Source organism: Berghia stephanieae, chromosome 3 (genome assembly GCF_034508935.2).
Source record: "Berghia stephanieae isolate SIO BIC M18660-M18661 chromosome 3, UCSD_Bste_1.3, whole genome shotgun sequence".
NCBI lineage: Eukaryota > Metazoa > Mollusca > Gastropoda > Nudibranchia > Aeolidiidae > Berghia > Berghia stephanieae.
The window spans coordinates 94,658,400-94,673,399 of NC_088362.1; the positions used below are offsets into that span (position 1 = coordinate 94,658,400).

At 36.0% G+C, this 15,000-nt stretch overlaps 1 protein-coding gene across 6 annotated transcripts in view; it reads left to right on the forward strand.

Moving 5' to 3' along the window:
- Positions 1-8,199, forward strand: part of LOC144968879 (phosphatidylinositol 4-kinase alpha-like) — a 110,597-nt gene extending 102,398 nt beyond the window's left edge. For 4 of the 6 annotated variants that reach the window (XM_078907695.1, XM_078907697.1, XM_078907698.1 and 1 more), the window contains 5 exons: positions 843-947; positions 4,907-5,032; positions 5,853-5,973; positions 6,512-6,671; positions 7,268-8,199. In XM_078907695.1, coding sequence (XP_078763821.1) covers positions 843-947; positions 4,907-5,032; positions 5,853-5,973; positions 6,512-6,671; positions 7,268-7,493 — 738 coding nt within the window. In that variant the 3' untranslated portion in view covers positions 7,494-8,199. The remainder of the gene's footprint in view (positions 1-842; positions 948-4,906; positions 5,033-5,852; positions 5,974-6,511; positions 6,672-7,267) is intronic. The other 2 variants (XM_078907694.1, XM_078907696.1) reach the window with 1 other exon arrangement.
- Positions 8,200-15,000: the final 6,801 nt, after the last annotated feature.

Consider the following 15,000-nt stretch of genomic DNA (forward strand, 5'->3'; position numbering starts at 1 on the left):
ATTTATGGATTGGAGGGTTGGATGGTCTCAATATTTATGGATTGGAGGGTTGGATGGTCTCAATATTTTATGGATTGGAGGGTTGGATGGTCTCAATATTTATGGATTGGAGGGTTGGATGATCTCATCAATATTTATGGATTGGAGGTTTGGATGGTCTCAATATTTATGGATTGAAGGGTTGGATGGTCTCATCAATATTTATGGATTGGAGGGTTGGATGGTCTCATCAATATTTATGGATTGGAGAGTTGGATGGTCTCAATGTTTATGGATTGGAGGGTGGATGGTGTCAATATTTATGGATTGGAGGGTGGATGGTGTCAATGTTTATGGATTGGAGGGTGGATGGTGTCAATATTTATGGATTGGAGGGTGGATGGTGTCAATATTCATGGATTGGAGGGTGGATGGTCTCATCAATATTTATGGATTGGAGGGTTGGATGATGGAAGCTATTCCCACACACGTGTAAAATCTCGAAAATTTGCAAAATAAAAAATTTTAAACTGCAGATTTTGCGGCCGCAATGCAAATCAGAGATCCTATTATTTTTCTGGCGACTGCAAGCGAAGCAAAATACTGCCATGCCAGATAAAGGAGCTTTAGTCTACATCTTTTTTTTTATAACATACTTATGAATTTGCAAGCTAGTCTGTGTTTAAGGTGACCGGCCGGTGTTTGTTGTTTAAGAATTCATAAATAGTCTCAGCATTTACAAATGCTTTTACATCAGTTTTAGAACTGTAAATGGGTGGTCTCATATTGGTGAAAGAAATTGAATTCTTTTAGTTGCACTCATAAAAGTTTGATGTTAGTATCAGATTGTTTGAAATCCACAGGACATGCTGGCTTTACAAGTTATAGAACTATTCCGTAACATTTTTGAACAGTCTGGACTCAAACTGTACCTTGCACCTTATCGAGTTGTGGCCACTGCACCAGGGGTAAGTCTCTCTCTCTCTCTCTCTCTCTCTCTCTCTCTCTCTCTCTCTCTCTCTCTCTCTCTCTCTCTCTCTCTCTCTCTCTATCTATCTCTATCTCTAAGATTCTGATCTGATTTTGAGCCTTCCTCTTTTTTTTTTTTGTTTTAATTGGAAATTTTAATCAAGAAATGCCATCTACATTTATCAAATCAATTATTTTTAGTAGGTTTTTAACCAGAAATTACAGGGTTTTTACGCCTCTAAATTATTTTTATTTTCATTTTTATTGGAATCCTTGGTGGTAGATGGTATATTGCTATAGACCCACTTTTTGTGATAGATGGTAGATTGCTATAGACCCACTTTTTGTGGTAGATGGTAGATTGCTCTGGACCCACTTTTTGTGGTAGATGGTAGATTATTATAGACACACTTTTTGTGGTAGATGGTAGATTGCTATAGACCCACTTTTTGTGGTGGATGGTAGATTGCTATAGACCCACTTTTTGTGGTAGATTGTAGATTGCTATAGACCCACTTTTTGTGGTAGATGTTAGATTGCTATAGACCCACTTTTTGTGGTAGATGGTAGATTGCTATAGACCCACTTTTTGTGGTAGATGGTAGATTGCCGTAGACCCACTTTTTATGGTAGATGGTAGATTGCTATAGACCCACTTTTTATGGTAGATTGCTATAGACCCACTTTTGTGGTAGATGGTAGATTGCTGTAGACCCACTTTTTATGGTAGATTGCTATAGACCCACTTTTTATGGTAGATGGTAGATTGCTGTAGACCCACTTTTTATGGTAAATTGCTATAGACCCACTTTTGTGGTAGATGGTAGATTGCTGTAGACCCACTTTTTATGGTAGATTGCTATAGACCCACTTTTTATGGTAGATGGTAGATTGCTGTAGACCCACTTTTTGTGGTGGATGGCAGATTATTATAGACCCACTTTTTGTGGTAGATGGTAGATTGCTATAGACCTACTTTTAATGGTAGATGGTAGATTGCTGTAGACCCACTTTTTGTGGTAGATGGTAGATTGCTATAGACCCACTTTTTGTGGTAGATGGTAATTTTCTATAGACCCACTTTTTATGGTAGATGGTAGATTGCTGTAGACCCACTTTTTGTGGTAGATGGTAGATTGCTATAGACCCACTTTTTGTGGTAGATGGTAATTTTGTATAGACCCACTTTTTTATGGTAGATTGTAGACCCACTTTTTGTGGTAGATGGTAATTTTCTATAGACCCACTTTTTTGGTAGATGGTAATTTTCTATAGACCCACTTTTTTTTTGGTAGGTGGTAGATTAATTATCTGAAAAGCGGGTGGTTGGATGGGAGCATCACCCTTGAATCATATACCTATGATGTTCGCATGGGTGTACGATCCGATAGTGATGTCGTTTCTTCTTCTCTTTACTAGCCTATCCTGCTTCTTTGGTTTGTGATTGTATTTTTGACAGGGGATATTTTTTTTTTCTGTAAATCTTCTGCCTGTTTGTTCTTGGTTATTTATAATTTAGCTTATGATATCTTTAGGTTCGTTATGATTTTGATTTACATTTGTACTATTTTTGTTAGATTGCTTTTTTTTTGTTTCAGCGGTCTCTCATATAACCTCAATTGTGTTGGAAGAGACCTAAAGCAACAAACAAACAAACAAAAATTATCTGAAACAGAAAACTTGATCAACTAAACTCCAGTTGATTACATGTCGTGATTGTCTTTGTTTAGTCTCCATCCAGGTTTTTAATGCTTTCAACAAAACATCCAAATTGTTTGTATAGGTGATTATTCATTTTCATTTGCTTTCTGTTTCTTTTATCTTGGATTTTTTTTTTTCTGTCATAAATGTTATAATTTTGGGGTATACAAAACGGTCATGTCTGCTTGGAAAACTTATTTCAATCCTATATGGATTTAACAATTTCCATGGCTTCAGAAAGTAGAAAAGGATAATTTACTTTGAGCCATATATGATGGATACATCAGTTATTTTGCTTTACTTAAAAATTATATTTAAGTGGCATTAGACTAGCTTTTGTTATTATTGTTGTTATGAATTCATTTCATATTCTTTTTCTCTATCTGTGTTGAATTGCTCAGGTGTTTGTTAGAAACTGTACCTATGATGCCTTTTGATTTAATTGTCAAACACTTTTAATCTTGTCTTATGTTTCTCTTGGAAAACCCATGGCATTTTTTATGATTAGAAATTGGCACACCAGTTGGTTGTATTATATTCTGCTTTTCGTCAACACTCGTAAGGCACTCCTTACTTGGCCTGATCGGGACAGGGAAGATCAACACAGACAACTCCTTTTCCCCAATGCCTTTGCAAGGCAACAATGTAGTGAGGGTGGGGTATTGGAACTATCAATGAGCAAAAATATGATCTGCCACCTTTTTATTTCAATACAAATGACTTTTGTCTCTTTTTTGAATTGTATGGTTTTCCACATTCCCCCATAGACAACTGATACTGTTCACTTTATAAATAATTCAGTCAGGCCGGCAAATCTGGTGTTGAACACCCCAAGGTCTTAATTGGTATAAATCCAAACCATATCAGTTTTATCATTGAAAGAAGAGGCTTGCTGTAAACAAAAAATGGATGAAGAGATTTTACTAATATTCCTTTTTCTGAAATGGATATTAATTATCAACAAGAATAATTAATAAATCATTCACCGAGTAGTGCATCATGATGTTATAATGAGTAGTGCGTCATGATGTTATAACGAGTAGTGCGTCATGATGTTATAACGAGTAGAGCGTCATGATGTTATAATGAGTAGTGCGTCATGATGTTATAATGAGTAGAGCGTCATGATGTTATAATGAGTAGTGCGTCATGATGTTATAACGTAGAGCGTCATGATGTTATAACGAGTAGAGCATCATGATGTTATAATGAGTAGTGCGTCATGATGTTATAACGAGTAGAGCGTCATGATGTTATAATGAGTATTGCGTCATGATGTTATAACGAGTAGAGCGTCATGATGTTTTAACGAGTAGAGCATCATGATGTTATAACGAGTAGAACGTCATGTTGTTATAACGAGTAGAGCATCATGATGTTATAACGAGTAGAGCGTCATGATATTATAATGAGTAGAGCATGATGATGTTATAACGAGTAGAGTATCATGATGTTATAACGAGTAGAGCGTCATGATGGTATAAATACGAATCCCAGTCCCTCAACCTGGCACACACTCAGTTCAGTTTTTAAAGTTGATAAGAGCATTGAGGTTAGATGGGAAATAAACAACGTCTTTTATTGAGGTCACCCTAAAGTAAAGAATTCAATATGTTGGAAGAAGATCACTGATATTGAGATTAGAAAATTGATTTCAGTTTGAAGAAAAAGATTGAGGAACTAAAAATCCAACTAAAGATCCAACCAAAACATAGGATTGCCTGACCATTTAGAACTTACTTACTTACTCATCCGAACCAGCGACCACCTGAGCTCTAGCCCTTCTGTCTTGTGCCATGACATGGACTATTTTGCATGTTTTCTCTAGAGCTTTGCTTATTATGACTTTGTTTTTCAATTGAATGTAAGGTTTATTTTAAATATCGCTTGGAAACAAATGTATGTACATGTGTATATTTGTGTACAATTGGATGAATGGTTTAGAAGATACAACCATTTGAAAATTGTCTCATTCTTTGTGACCACTCAATATTTTTTTTAGTTCTGTTCTGATTGTAAGTAGTAATATGTAGCAGGTCTGTAATACTATTGTTATTTGCCCAGTGATATTTGGTTGTGTTTTTTTTTTTTTTTGTTTTGGCCAGTGTGGTGTTATAGAATGGAATACTATTGTTATTTGTCCAGTGATATTTGGTTGTGTTGGTTTTTTATTTTGGCCAGTGTGGTGTTATAGAATGGAATACTATTGTTATTTGTCCAGTGATATTTGGTTGTGTTGGTTTTTTATTTTGGCCAGTGTGGTGTTATAGAATGTGTGCCCAACAGCAAGTCACGGGACCAGATTGGCCGTCAGACAGATATCACTTTGGACGAATACTTTCTGGCCACTTACGGAGATGAACAATCACCAGGATTTCAAGAGGTAAAATAAGACAGAGTTCATTTTGTGTTTTTAATGGATTTTCTTTCTTCAACTTTTATTGATTTCAACAATATTTGGTACTTGTCTGATTTGAATTTGTTCCTAGTAAATAAGTTGAGTCATGATGAGATGTAAGAAATGGAATGTTAGGTAAAAAGACAAAAAGAGAGACTATTTAAGTTGACAGTACATTTGCCTGTGCTGATATCAGCCAAAAGCAGACTATTTATGGTGTGTCACAATGTCTCATATTAATTATAATAATAGATGGTGAAAAAAGAAAAAATAGGCACATTTGCTCCGATTATTTCCCAAGTAGTCCATATTCATATTTACTAAATTTGAGTATTTATTGGTGACTTTTTTACACTAGCCCCCCCCCCCTCTCTCTCTCTCTCTCTCTCTCTCTCTCTCTCTCTCTCTCTCTCTCTCTCCCTCTCTCTCTCTCTCTCTCCTCTCTCTCTCTCTCTCCCTCTCTCTTCTCTCTCTCTCTCTCTCTCTCTCTCTCTCTCTCTCTCTCTCTCTCTCTCTCTCTCTCTCTCTCTCTCTCCCCTCCCCCTTTAATACAATCTTAAAGTAAGAAAAAAGAATACATGGAAAATCTCAAAATTCTTCTTTTTCAGTCACCAGTAGATGTGAAAAAAAAGAAAAAAGAAATAAGGTTGAAGCCTTTTTAAAAATAGTCATAAAGGAACAGATTATTAGGCAAATTAGCCCAAAATTTATTTCATATTTAAATGATGTTAGAATATATGCAAACCCAAATCAAAGGACGGAACAATCTTTTCAAAGTTGTAATTCTCATGTTTCTCCTCCACAGGCTCGGCACAATTTCGTGGTGTCAATGGCAGCCTACAGTATTGTTAGTTACCTCCTACAGATTAAAGACAGGCACAATGGTAACATCATGATCAACAACACAGGACATATCATACACATTGGTAAGCCGGTAAAGGGAATACTGTTCACAACGCTAAAACAATTGACAAAATACACATTGGTGTTGCTCTACAGGATATATCTTGCATATTGAGAAGACAATGCATGGTTGATCATTTACATTGGTACGACAATGTGTGACGTGTGCAATGACATGTACACATTTGGAAGACATTACATGACATATACACAATGTGTGACGTGTGCAATGACATGTACACATTTGGAAGACATTACATGACATATACACAATGTGTGACGTGTGCAATGACATGTACACATTTGGAAGACATTACATGACATATACACAATGGTGAGACAATACAGAACCTACCATATATATTATTGAATTATATAGGGAAGGCAAAATTGTGTTTGTGTGTGTGTGTGTGTGTGTGTGGTGTGTGGTGTGTGTGGGTGTGTTCGTGTGTGTGTGTGTGTGTGTGTAGCTTTGAGGAGGAAAATCCTGTTTAATTGTCATCATGGGTTTCAGTTATTCCTCTTATAAGTTAATGCATTATTATTGAATTGCATCTCCAGATTTTGGTTTCATGTTTGAGAGTTCTCCAGGGGGAAATCTGGGATGGGAACCAGACATTAAATTAACAGAGGAAATGTTTCGTGTGATGGGAGGGAATATGGAGGCTCCATCCTTTCTCTGGTTCATGGAGATTTGTGTACAAGGATTTCTGGCCGTCAGGTGAGCACACCAATTACTAATAATGAAATGTATTTATATCGTACCCTCTCCATGGTAAGACTTAATGCACCCAAGTTGCATGTCAGCAGTAGTTGCATTAGAATTGAAAAACAAAAAGGAAACAATGTTTTTTTTTAATATACTCAATATAAACTCGGATGAAATTTGATTTATGGACATTCTTAAAGGAAATTCTTTGTAAGCATCTTCATAACATATTGATATAAATACAATGATATTTATTATAAAAGGCAACACTTGTATTTTTATCGTTTTCTATTTGAAATATGGTCGGGATTTTTGTTAAGCTCAGTGGTAGAGCACTTGCCCATCAAAAGGATCAGTTCCTATCAATTTCGGGTGCGGTTGAATTTTTATATTTTTCTGAACGCTTTTTTTCACCAAGGACATCTCCAAATTTAATGTCAATGTCTGACAGGACAAGGAAACTGTTGAAGGCTGTCCGTGTTTGAATGCCGTGATGAAGCATGGATCTAATTTAGGTGCATGACCTTACCTCTACAACACAGACACACACTATTGAGTATCGTGAATACAAATAAGACGTAAATCTATGACTGAATCCTTTTCCCCAGACCATACCAAGAAGCCATCATCTCCCTGGTCTCCCTCATGCTGGACACACGACTTCCATGTTTTCGAGGTCAGACCATCAAACTTCTCCGTGCTCGATTTTGCCCTCAGGCCAGTGAGAGGGAAGCTGCCAGCACCATGCTCAAGGTCATCAAGGACAGTTGCCTGAACTGGAGAGGCAAGACTTACGATATTCTTCAATATTATCAAAATCAGATCCCATACTAGGTCACACCGACCTGCCACATAACTGACATAAATGTGACCCAACTACTCAGCTTGGTTTTGTGTGAATGTGGTCATTTTGACATGGGGGGGGGGGGGGGGTAGCAGTTTAGGAAATCAAATTAAATATTGTTTACTAAAAGTTTCTATTTTTGGCTTAAAATCGAGTTGTACCAGGTTGATGGAATGGCTCACAAATGTGATAACTCAGTCTTTCTATTTATTTTCTTCTTTTTCTTTTATTTTATTGTCATCAACGGTAATACTTATAGTAACGGAATCAATTGGTGTATTCGTGAAAGAAGAATGATTTAATGTTACATACACACATTTACTCTCACATAAGCAAACACACACACACACACACAAACACACTGAATTGTTTAAGAATACAACAGAGTGCAATAAGAATGGTAATCAGTACTGTGTGCTTTGACCAAATGCCTATTTTCATTTTGGCTATAAATTTTGTACTTCAAAAACCAATTCATTCATTAAGATGACTCAACTTGTCAAGATTTCATTTAACTGAGACCTAAAAAACAAAAAACAAAAAAGAGTCTTCAAATACCTCAAAAAAGTTTCGGGTTTGATAATATTTTACCAGCCAAAAGTTTTATTAATTCATGACATAACATAACTTATCATGACAAAGGATGCCTTGGTCAAAAGAGCTTTAAAAATCCTATGATGGAGTGAAAAAAAAAAAGATACATTTCAAAAATTCCCCGATATGATCATTACTTTTTGAGGACAATAATCACAGGTCAACTTGAAATATAATATTTAAATATTTAACATCTTTTTCATCAAATACATATTTTAAGTCATGGAGTTTATTTTCAGTGGCATTTATTTTCTGTGGCATTTTTTAAACGATATTTTGTTTTATCCTCGCTATTTGTAGTAAAAAAATTTGGCCAAAATAAAGACTCACTTCGTTAGTACACAGCAGTCCTAACCATTCCACAACTTACCTGTACTTGTAGTGTAGTCAGTTTGTGACTTATTGTTTGTCTTATGTCATAATTATATTTATTACGCTACATAAATGTACACCAAGATATATAAATACTGTAAAATGTACCATCCATTCTTGATTTGCTTCTTTCCATTTCGTGTCAAAATTATGTAAATGTTCATTTATTTATTTTTATTTATTTGGCATCTCTGATATGCTTTCTATTTATAGAATAATTAAATTATTGATGTATGTAAATTGCCTAAGACCTATTTGTAGTAAGTCACTGTCTTTGAGATTGGAAGATCTTACGTCAATTCAATTGACTTAGACTTAATATTGGAGACATTGCCTTTAGAATAGTCTAGAAGTATTTCAAATGGCATGAAACTAGGAACAGAAACTTTGACAATTTGTTGATGATGTAGAATCTGTGATAAGAAATAATTAATTTTGTAAACATTTCAAGACGTGTATTAACGAGCTATTAATATTAAAAAAACAGATAGCGTTTCTAATTTCATATTATTATCATTATTATTATTATTGTTATTGTTATTATTATTATTATTATCGTATGCTATGATCAGCCTCTTAGTGCTTCGACTAAGATATTTGCTGTTTATAATAATAAATAATGTAAATCATAAGATTTAATTCACCATTAACTCTCAGCCTGGGCTGGGATCTTGCATAGGATTTGTTTATTGTTATCTCAATGTTCTTGTCATCACTGTCGCTGGATGTCTTTGTTTTCAAGAGTTTCGGAATTATCGTGGGGAAATCTTTCTAATTTTGTAACTTCTTGGAATAGTTGTTATGGTTTGTAACTGTTAAACCAAATTCTGAAAAAGTGTAAAGGATACAGGGCCAAATACAGCAGAAGGAAAAATATAAAGAAAACCATCTGAAAAATGACTCACCTCAATGTAAAGTAACACAAGCATTAAGTTGTCCCAATTTATTGCATAACCTATAATATGAGGTTCAGCCTCTAGTTGAGAAAATCTGATTTTAGCGTGATGATATTTTTTCTTGTATTTTTTTCTGCTTTGTCTGGTATTCTGTCATCTGTTTAGTGTTTTCTTCCCATTTCATGACCTGTTAGACTGTTTTGTGAGACTGAATGTTTTCTCAATGTTTAAATTGTCCTTGAACATGAAACATGTCATGTGGTTTGATTTGTCTTAATTGATTAAAGGTTGCGTCAGATGCTGTCCATTTCCTAAGTCATGAAGCCGTTGTTGCTTTTAAAAAAGCCATAAGTGATGGAGCACAATGTCAGTCAGTTTCATCTTTTCTACGGATAGCCACTTCTGTGAATTTTATGTCGTGGATGTTATGATGTAATGTCATATTTTTTTACTCTCTTCATTAAAGCCAAACAGTGTTGTAAGGAGATGGTTCGTGCTACCAAAAGAGACTTAATTCGTTTTAACCCTGTTAGATGTCGGCATTCATATTGTTTTATTTGTTTCCTTGAGTTGCTGATTTGAACCAGTTCCCATTTGTCTTACCTTTTTTTAGATGCTTTAATTGTAATTCGATGATATGACCAATATGTGTTGCAAGTGCCGTAAAATTCTTCTTATTTTTTTTAATGGGTTGTTTTTTCCTGTAAATCATCCACCTATGTATTCTTTGTGTTTAGAGGTTGGGGGGGGGGGGGGGGGGGGAAGGGGGACCTGTATTTGTAATGATGCTATCGTCCATTCCTGGGTATTTTTATACAGATAATGTGTTATTAATGATTTGAGTTTTTAAACAATTTACAATCTGTGCATCTGTTTGTAATTGTGGGTGTGGGTGTATATATGTGTGGGTGTGTGTGTGTGTGTGTGTGTGTGTGTATATATATGTGTGGGTGTGTGTGTGTATATATGTGTGTGTGTGTATCTGTTTGTCAATGTGTTTTTTATGCTCTTTAGAAAAATGCTTTGTTTAACACAATTGTTTTTAGAATCCATTGTTATAATCATGATTGAAATGAAAACCTTTTTTTAAATTTCCATCGCTGTACCTGGCAACATTCCTCTGTATCGACATGTTCCATAAGATGGTTGAGTGAATAAGGACAGGATGGGATCTACTTCTACTCTCATCCATATCTGTTTTCCCTTTCCGTATTGCTCTCCTTGCTCTAGATTGAGATTGCTCTGGTTTTTTCCTGGTCCTGGTAGGGATCCTTTGCCGAGGGGAATCATTCAAATGTATAGTTCTTTTTTTTTCCTTTTTATTTTTTTGAGAGATGATATTTTTTTCCCTTGTAAATCATCTCTCTGATATACACCCTTATAGTTTTCGTTTTTAATATTTTGTATCTAATTGATAAACATTTGAGCGGATCCTTTGCTTGTGCCAGGATATTCTTTATTTGAAACAGTCCCCATTGTTTTACGTTACTTTAGTACTTTAAAATTTACATCTATAATTTTTCATTTATCATCTTCCATTTTACAATGCAGAAATGACCTATAAGTATCGCTAGCGCCTAAAAAGCCCAAAAAACTAAAAGTGACTGAGGCATTGCACCAACACTCCATTGGTGGGAGGGGTTGTCTGACCTCCATGATGGGCAGGAGGTCACTTACTGTGCCTTTCATCAATGGGGCATTGCACCAACACTCCATTGCTGGGAGGGGTTGTCTGACCTCCATGATGGGCAGGAGGTCACTTACCCTGCCTTTCATCAATGAGGCATTGCACCAACCCTCCATTGCTGGGAGGGCTTGTCTGACCTCCATGATGGGCAGGAGGTCGCTTACTGTGCCTTTCATCAATGGTGCATTGCACCAACACTCCATTGCTGGTAGGGGTTTTCTGACCTTCATGATGGGCAGGACGTCACTTGCTGTGCCTTTCATCAATGAGGCATTGCACCAACACTCCATTGGTGGGAGGGGTTTTCTGACCTCCATGATGGGCAGGAGGTCACTTACTGACTGTGCCTTTCATCAATGAGGCATTGCACCAACACTCCATTCCATTGGTGGGAGGGGTTTTCTGACCTCCATGATGGGCAGGAGGTCACTTACTGTGACTTTCATCCCCCACATTTGTTTTCACTTTCCATTTTACTCTCTGTCTTTGTTCTGGATTAATATTGCTCGGTTTATTTCCTTGTCCTGGCGGGGATCTTTAGCAGGGAGGGAAACAGTCAAATGTGTAGTAATTTTTTTGAGAGATAGTTTGTCCTTGTAAATCATCTCTTTGTTACTATTATGTTGTATTATGATTATTAGTTTTGAACACTGTATATTGTACTTTGTAAACATTTGAGTGTATCCTTCATAGCAGGATCATTTGCTTTTGCTGGATTGGACTTTCAGGGAATGTCAAAATCGGCACATGCGTGGATTGATCGTGGAATCTTTTGTTCTCTATTTAAATCAGTCCCGTTTGTTTTCATTTCTCTTTGGTACTTTCAACGTACAACTTTACTCTATCGCCATCCTTTTAACTGGCCCTGAAATGACCTAATAGTGTCGTAAGCACTATAAAAACAAAACAAACCACTCCATTGTCCGCATCTCGTTTTGCCACAAGCTTGAGTATTTACTCTAAATGCTCACTTTACAGCTTTGCAACTACAGCTGATGCTTGGGTTAATACTTTATATTTCATTAGGTCAACCAGAAACCTAAATGTCCTTTTGAGATATATAAAGGGAATTATATTTGATAGTTTATCAACTTTTTTGTCATAAATGCTTAGATAATTTATTATGATTCTTATTTTCTAAAACAGGTCTTTTTTATTTTTTTTACTTTGCGAATTTCCTTTGGTTGTATCTTGTGTGGAATAAAACTTTCTTTATGAAGACATCGAAGTCCTCCTTTTAGAGTTTCTATTATTGTTGGGGGAGGGTGTTAATTTATTTTTGAAATTTCCAGTTGGAAATGAAATACATCAGGGAACGGTTATTATAAAGGACTACCCCCAAGCAGAAAGAATTAAAGTCCGAATGAAGAAAAAAAGTCGTTAAAATTTTATATTACTAAATAGAAAAGACCAGACCACTATTTTTAGAATATAAACGGGACATAATCGCCTGAAACAACCACATGCACAAGATTCTCAGAATATGAGAAACGGGTGTATGTGTGATTGTGGTAAAGACGAAGACGCCCACCATTTTCTCCAGAATTGTTAAAAGTATGCAACAAGAGAGGATTTTTGGCCTAGTACCACACCTCTGTAGTCTAAACTACACGGGGCCCTGACAAATCATGGAAGACACCAACTAAACATCCAAACATGGAGACAATATAAGGGGGTACCTCTGTAGTCTAAACTACACGGGGCCCTGACAAATCATGGAAGACACCAACTAAACATCCAAACATGGAGACAATATGAGGGGGTACCTCTGTAGTCTAAACTACACGGGGCCCTGACAAATCATGGAAGACACCAACTAAACATCCAAATATGGAGACAATATGAGGGGGTACCTCTGTAGTCTAAACTACACGGGGCCCTGACAAATCATGGAAGACACCAACTAAACATCCAAAACATGGAGACAATATGGGGGGGGGGGGGGATACGAAGAAGAAGAATACAAATAGGATTTTCGTTGGGTTTTTGTTTTTTTTTAAAGTTCAGTCAACATCCCACACAATTTTTGGCTGGTCTTCCATCCCATCCCTCGCTTATGGGCACATTCTTCATTTAAATCACGTGATATAGACTGGCGACTGTGATTCATCAGAACACACTTTCTATTTTATTTGTTTGGTTTGTTTGTTTTGGGTTTTTTTGTGGTTCAATTCGTTTGAGTTTCATTGAAACTTTCATTGGCCTAAATATAGAATTGACAGTCGACCATGGACATTATTGTGGTCTTTCAGTCGACAGTCAATATCACGTGATTTGATTCATCATGGCAAAAGTAAGTTCAAATATGAAACGGAACGAAATATAATCTATACCATATGTGTTGCTAATTTCCTGTTTGGAAATCTTTTGCATTGAAATTATGAAGGCTGATATCTTACCTGCCGTCGCGTACTAGAGAGCGTGATGTTACCAGCACAAAATAGACGAATTAATCAACGTCCTTACAACGCCTACGTCTAGGCAAGAGACTAACGGGGCTAACGTTCATGAAATCCAATTTATTTAGTCACTTGCTCTGCTTAGGCTTAGACAACAAGACATTTACTGGACTAGTCAATTACTAAATCTAGTCCATCTACGTGAAATTGGGCCCTGGTGACAGTCCGAGCCTCCCCTCCCTTACCTCGCTTCCAGCACCATGTCAACATCACCACAAATGGACACCATGCCTAAGACTGCCCCCCCCCCCCCCACCCCGTAGCAGTTCAATGAGCTGCTTGAGCCTGCCTACTGTCATCACTTGAAGATTTTATGACAGGCCTGTATTGTCCATTTCATCACTGAGGTGTTACTTGTATTTTGCAAGGGAGGTTATGTGAGTAATAGAAATGACAGATGTGAACATGCTCTTGATGGAGTAGAAAGAATTCATGGAAAAGCAATAGAAAGGAAAGCATTCTCAATTACCAACAATAAAAAACATATTTTATACCATGAATTTAGTCTTTTACCATCTGGGAGAAGGTTTTGTCAGATTAAATGAAGAACTAACAAGTATAAATCAACGTTCGTTCCATCAGCAAAAAAATTTTTGAATATTTCATATGGTACAGAAAAACCAAGGATTGATAAGTTGACTGATTAACTGATTAATTTATTTAATGTTAGATTAACTGACCAATTGATAATGATGATAATTTTTGGTGTCGAATTGCCACAATTGTAACAGATTGAAAACGAAATGAATATGTTTATGTTGTGTATATCGCACGTGTGAAAGAAAGAGAGGAAGAGAGAGAGAGAGGGGGGCGGGGGGGGGGGGGAGAGAAAGAGAAAATAAGTAGGAGTGAAATATCTTTTCAATGTTATAGTTATCATTTAACGTTATAACAAGTGTAACTAAATGACAAATTGCCATATTTATGGACAATAAATATCTATTATTATTATTATTATTATTATTATTATTATTATTATTATTATTATTATTAACAGAGTCCTTTTTGGTGAGCGTGCTTATAGAGGGGTAAAGTTGTATTGTAAAAATTCTGTATCGTGTCCCGAGCGTGCGTATAGTCGGATCATGCTTGAAAACGGAGACCGCTGTAATATAAACCTTTTTTATGACAACGTTGATTGCCAAGACACTTCCAACCCTAGGAAAGTCAACTATTATATATATTATATATATATATATATATATATATATATATATATATTATATATATATATATATATATAATATGTGTGTGTGTGTGTGTGTGTGTGTGTGTGTGTGTAATAGTTGACTTTCCTTTAATTCTTTAATTCAAAGGCCCCTAAGGTCTTTTATACATTTTTTAACCTGGGCATTTATATAGCACAATATCCACTAAACGTGATCAAAGTGCTTTACAAGTAAAGGAGTCTAGCCTGCAGCAACGCTTAACATTAAGGACGCGATTGTAGTGCTCTATTACATGTTTTTTTCTAACAGAGGAGACGCTG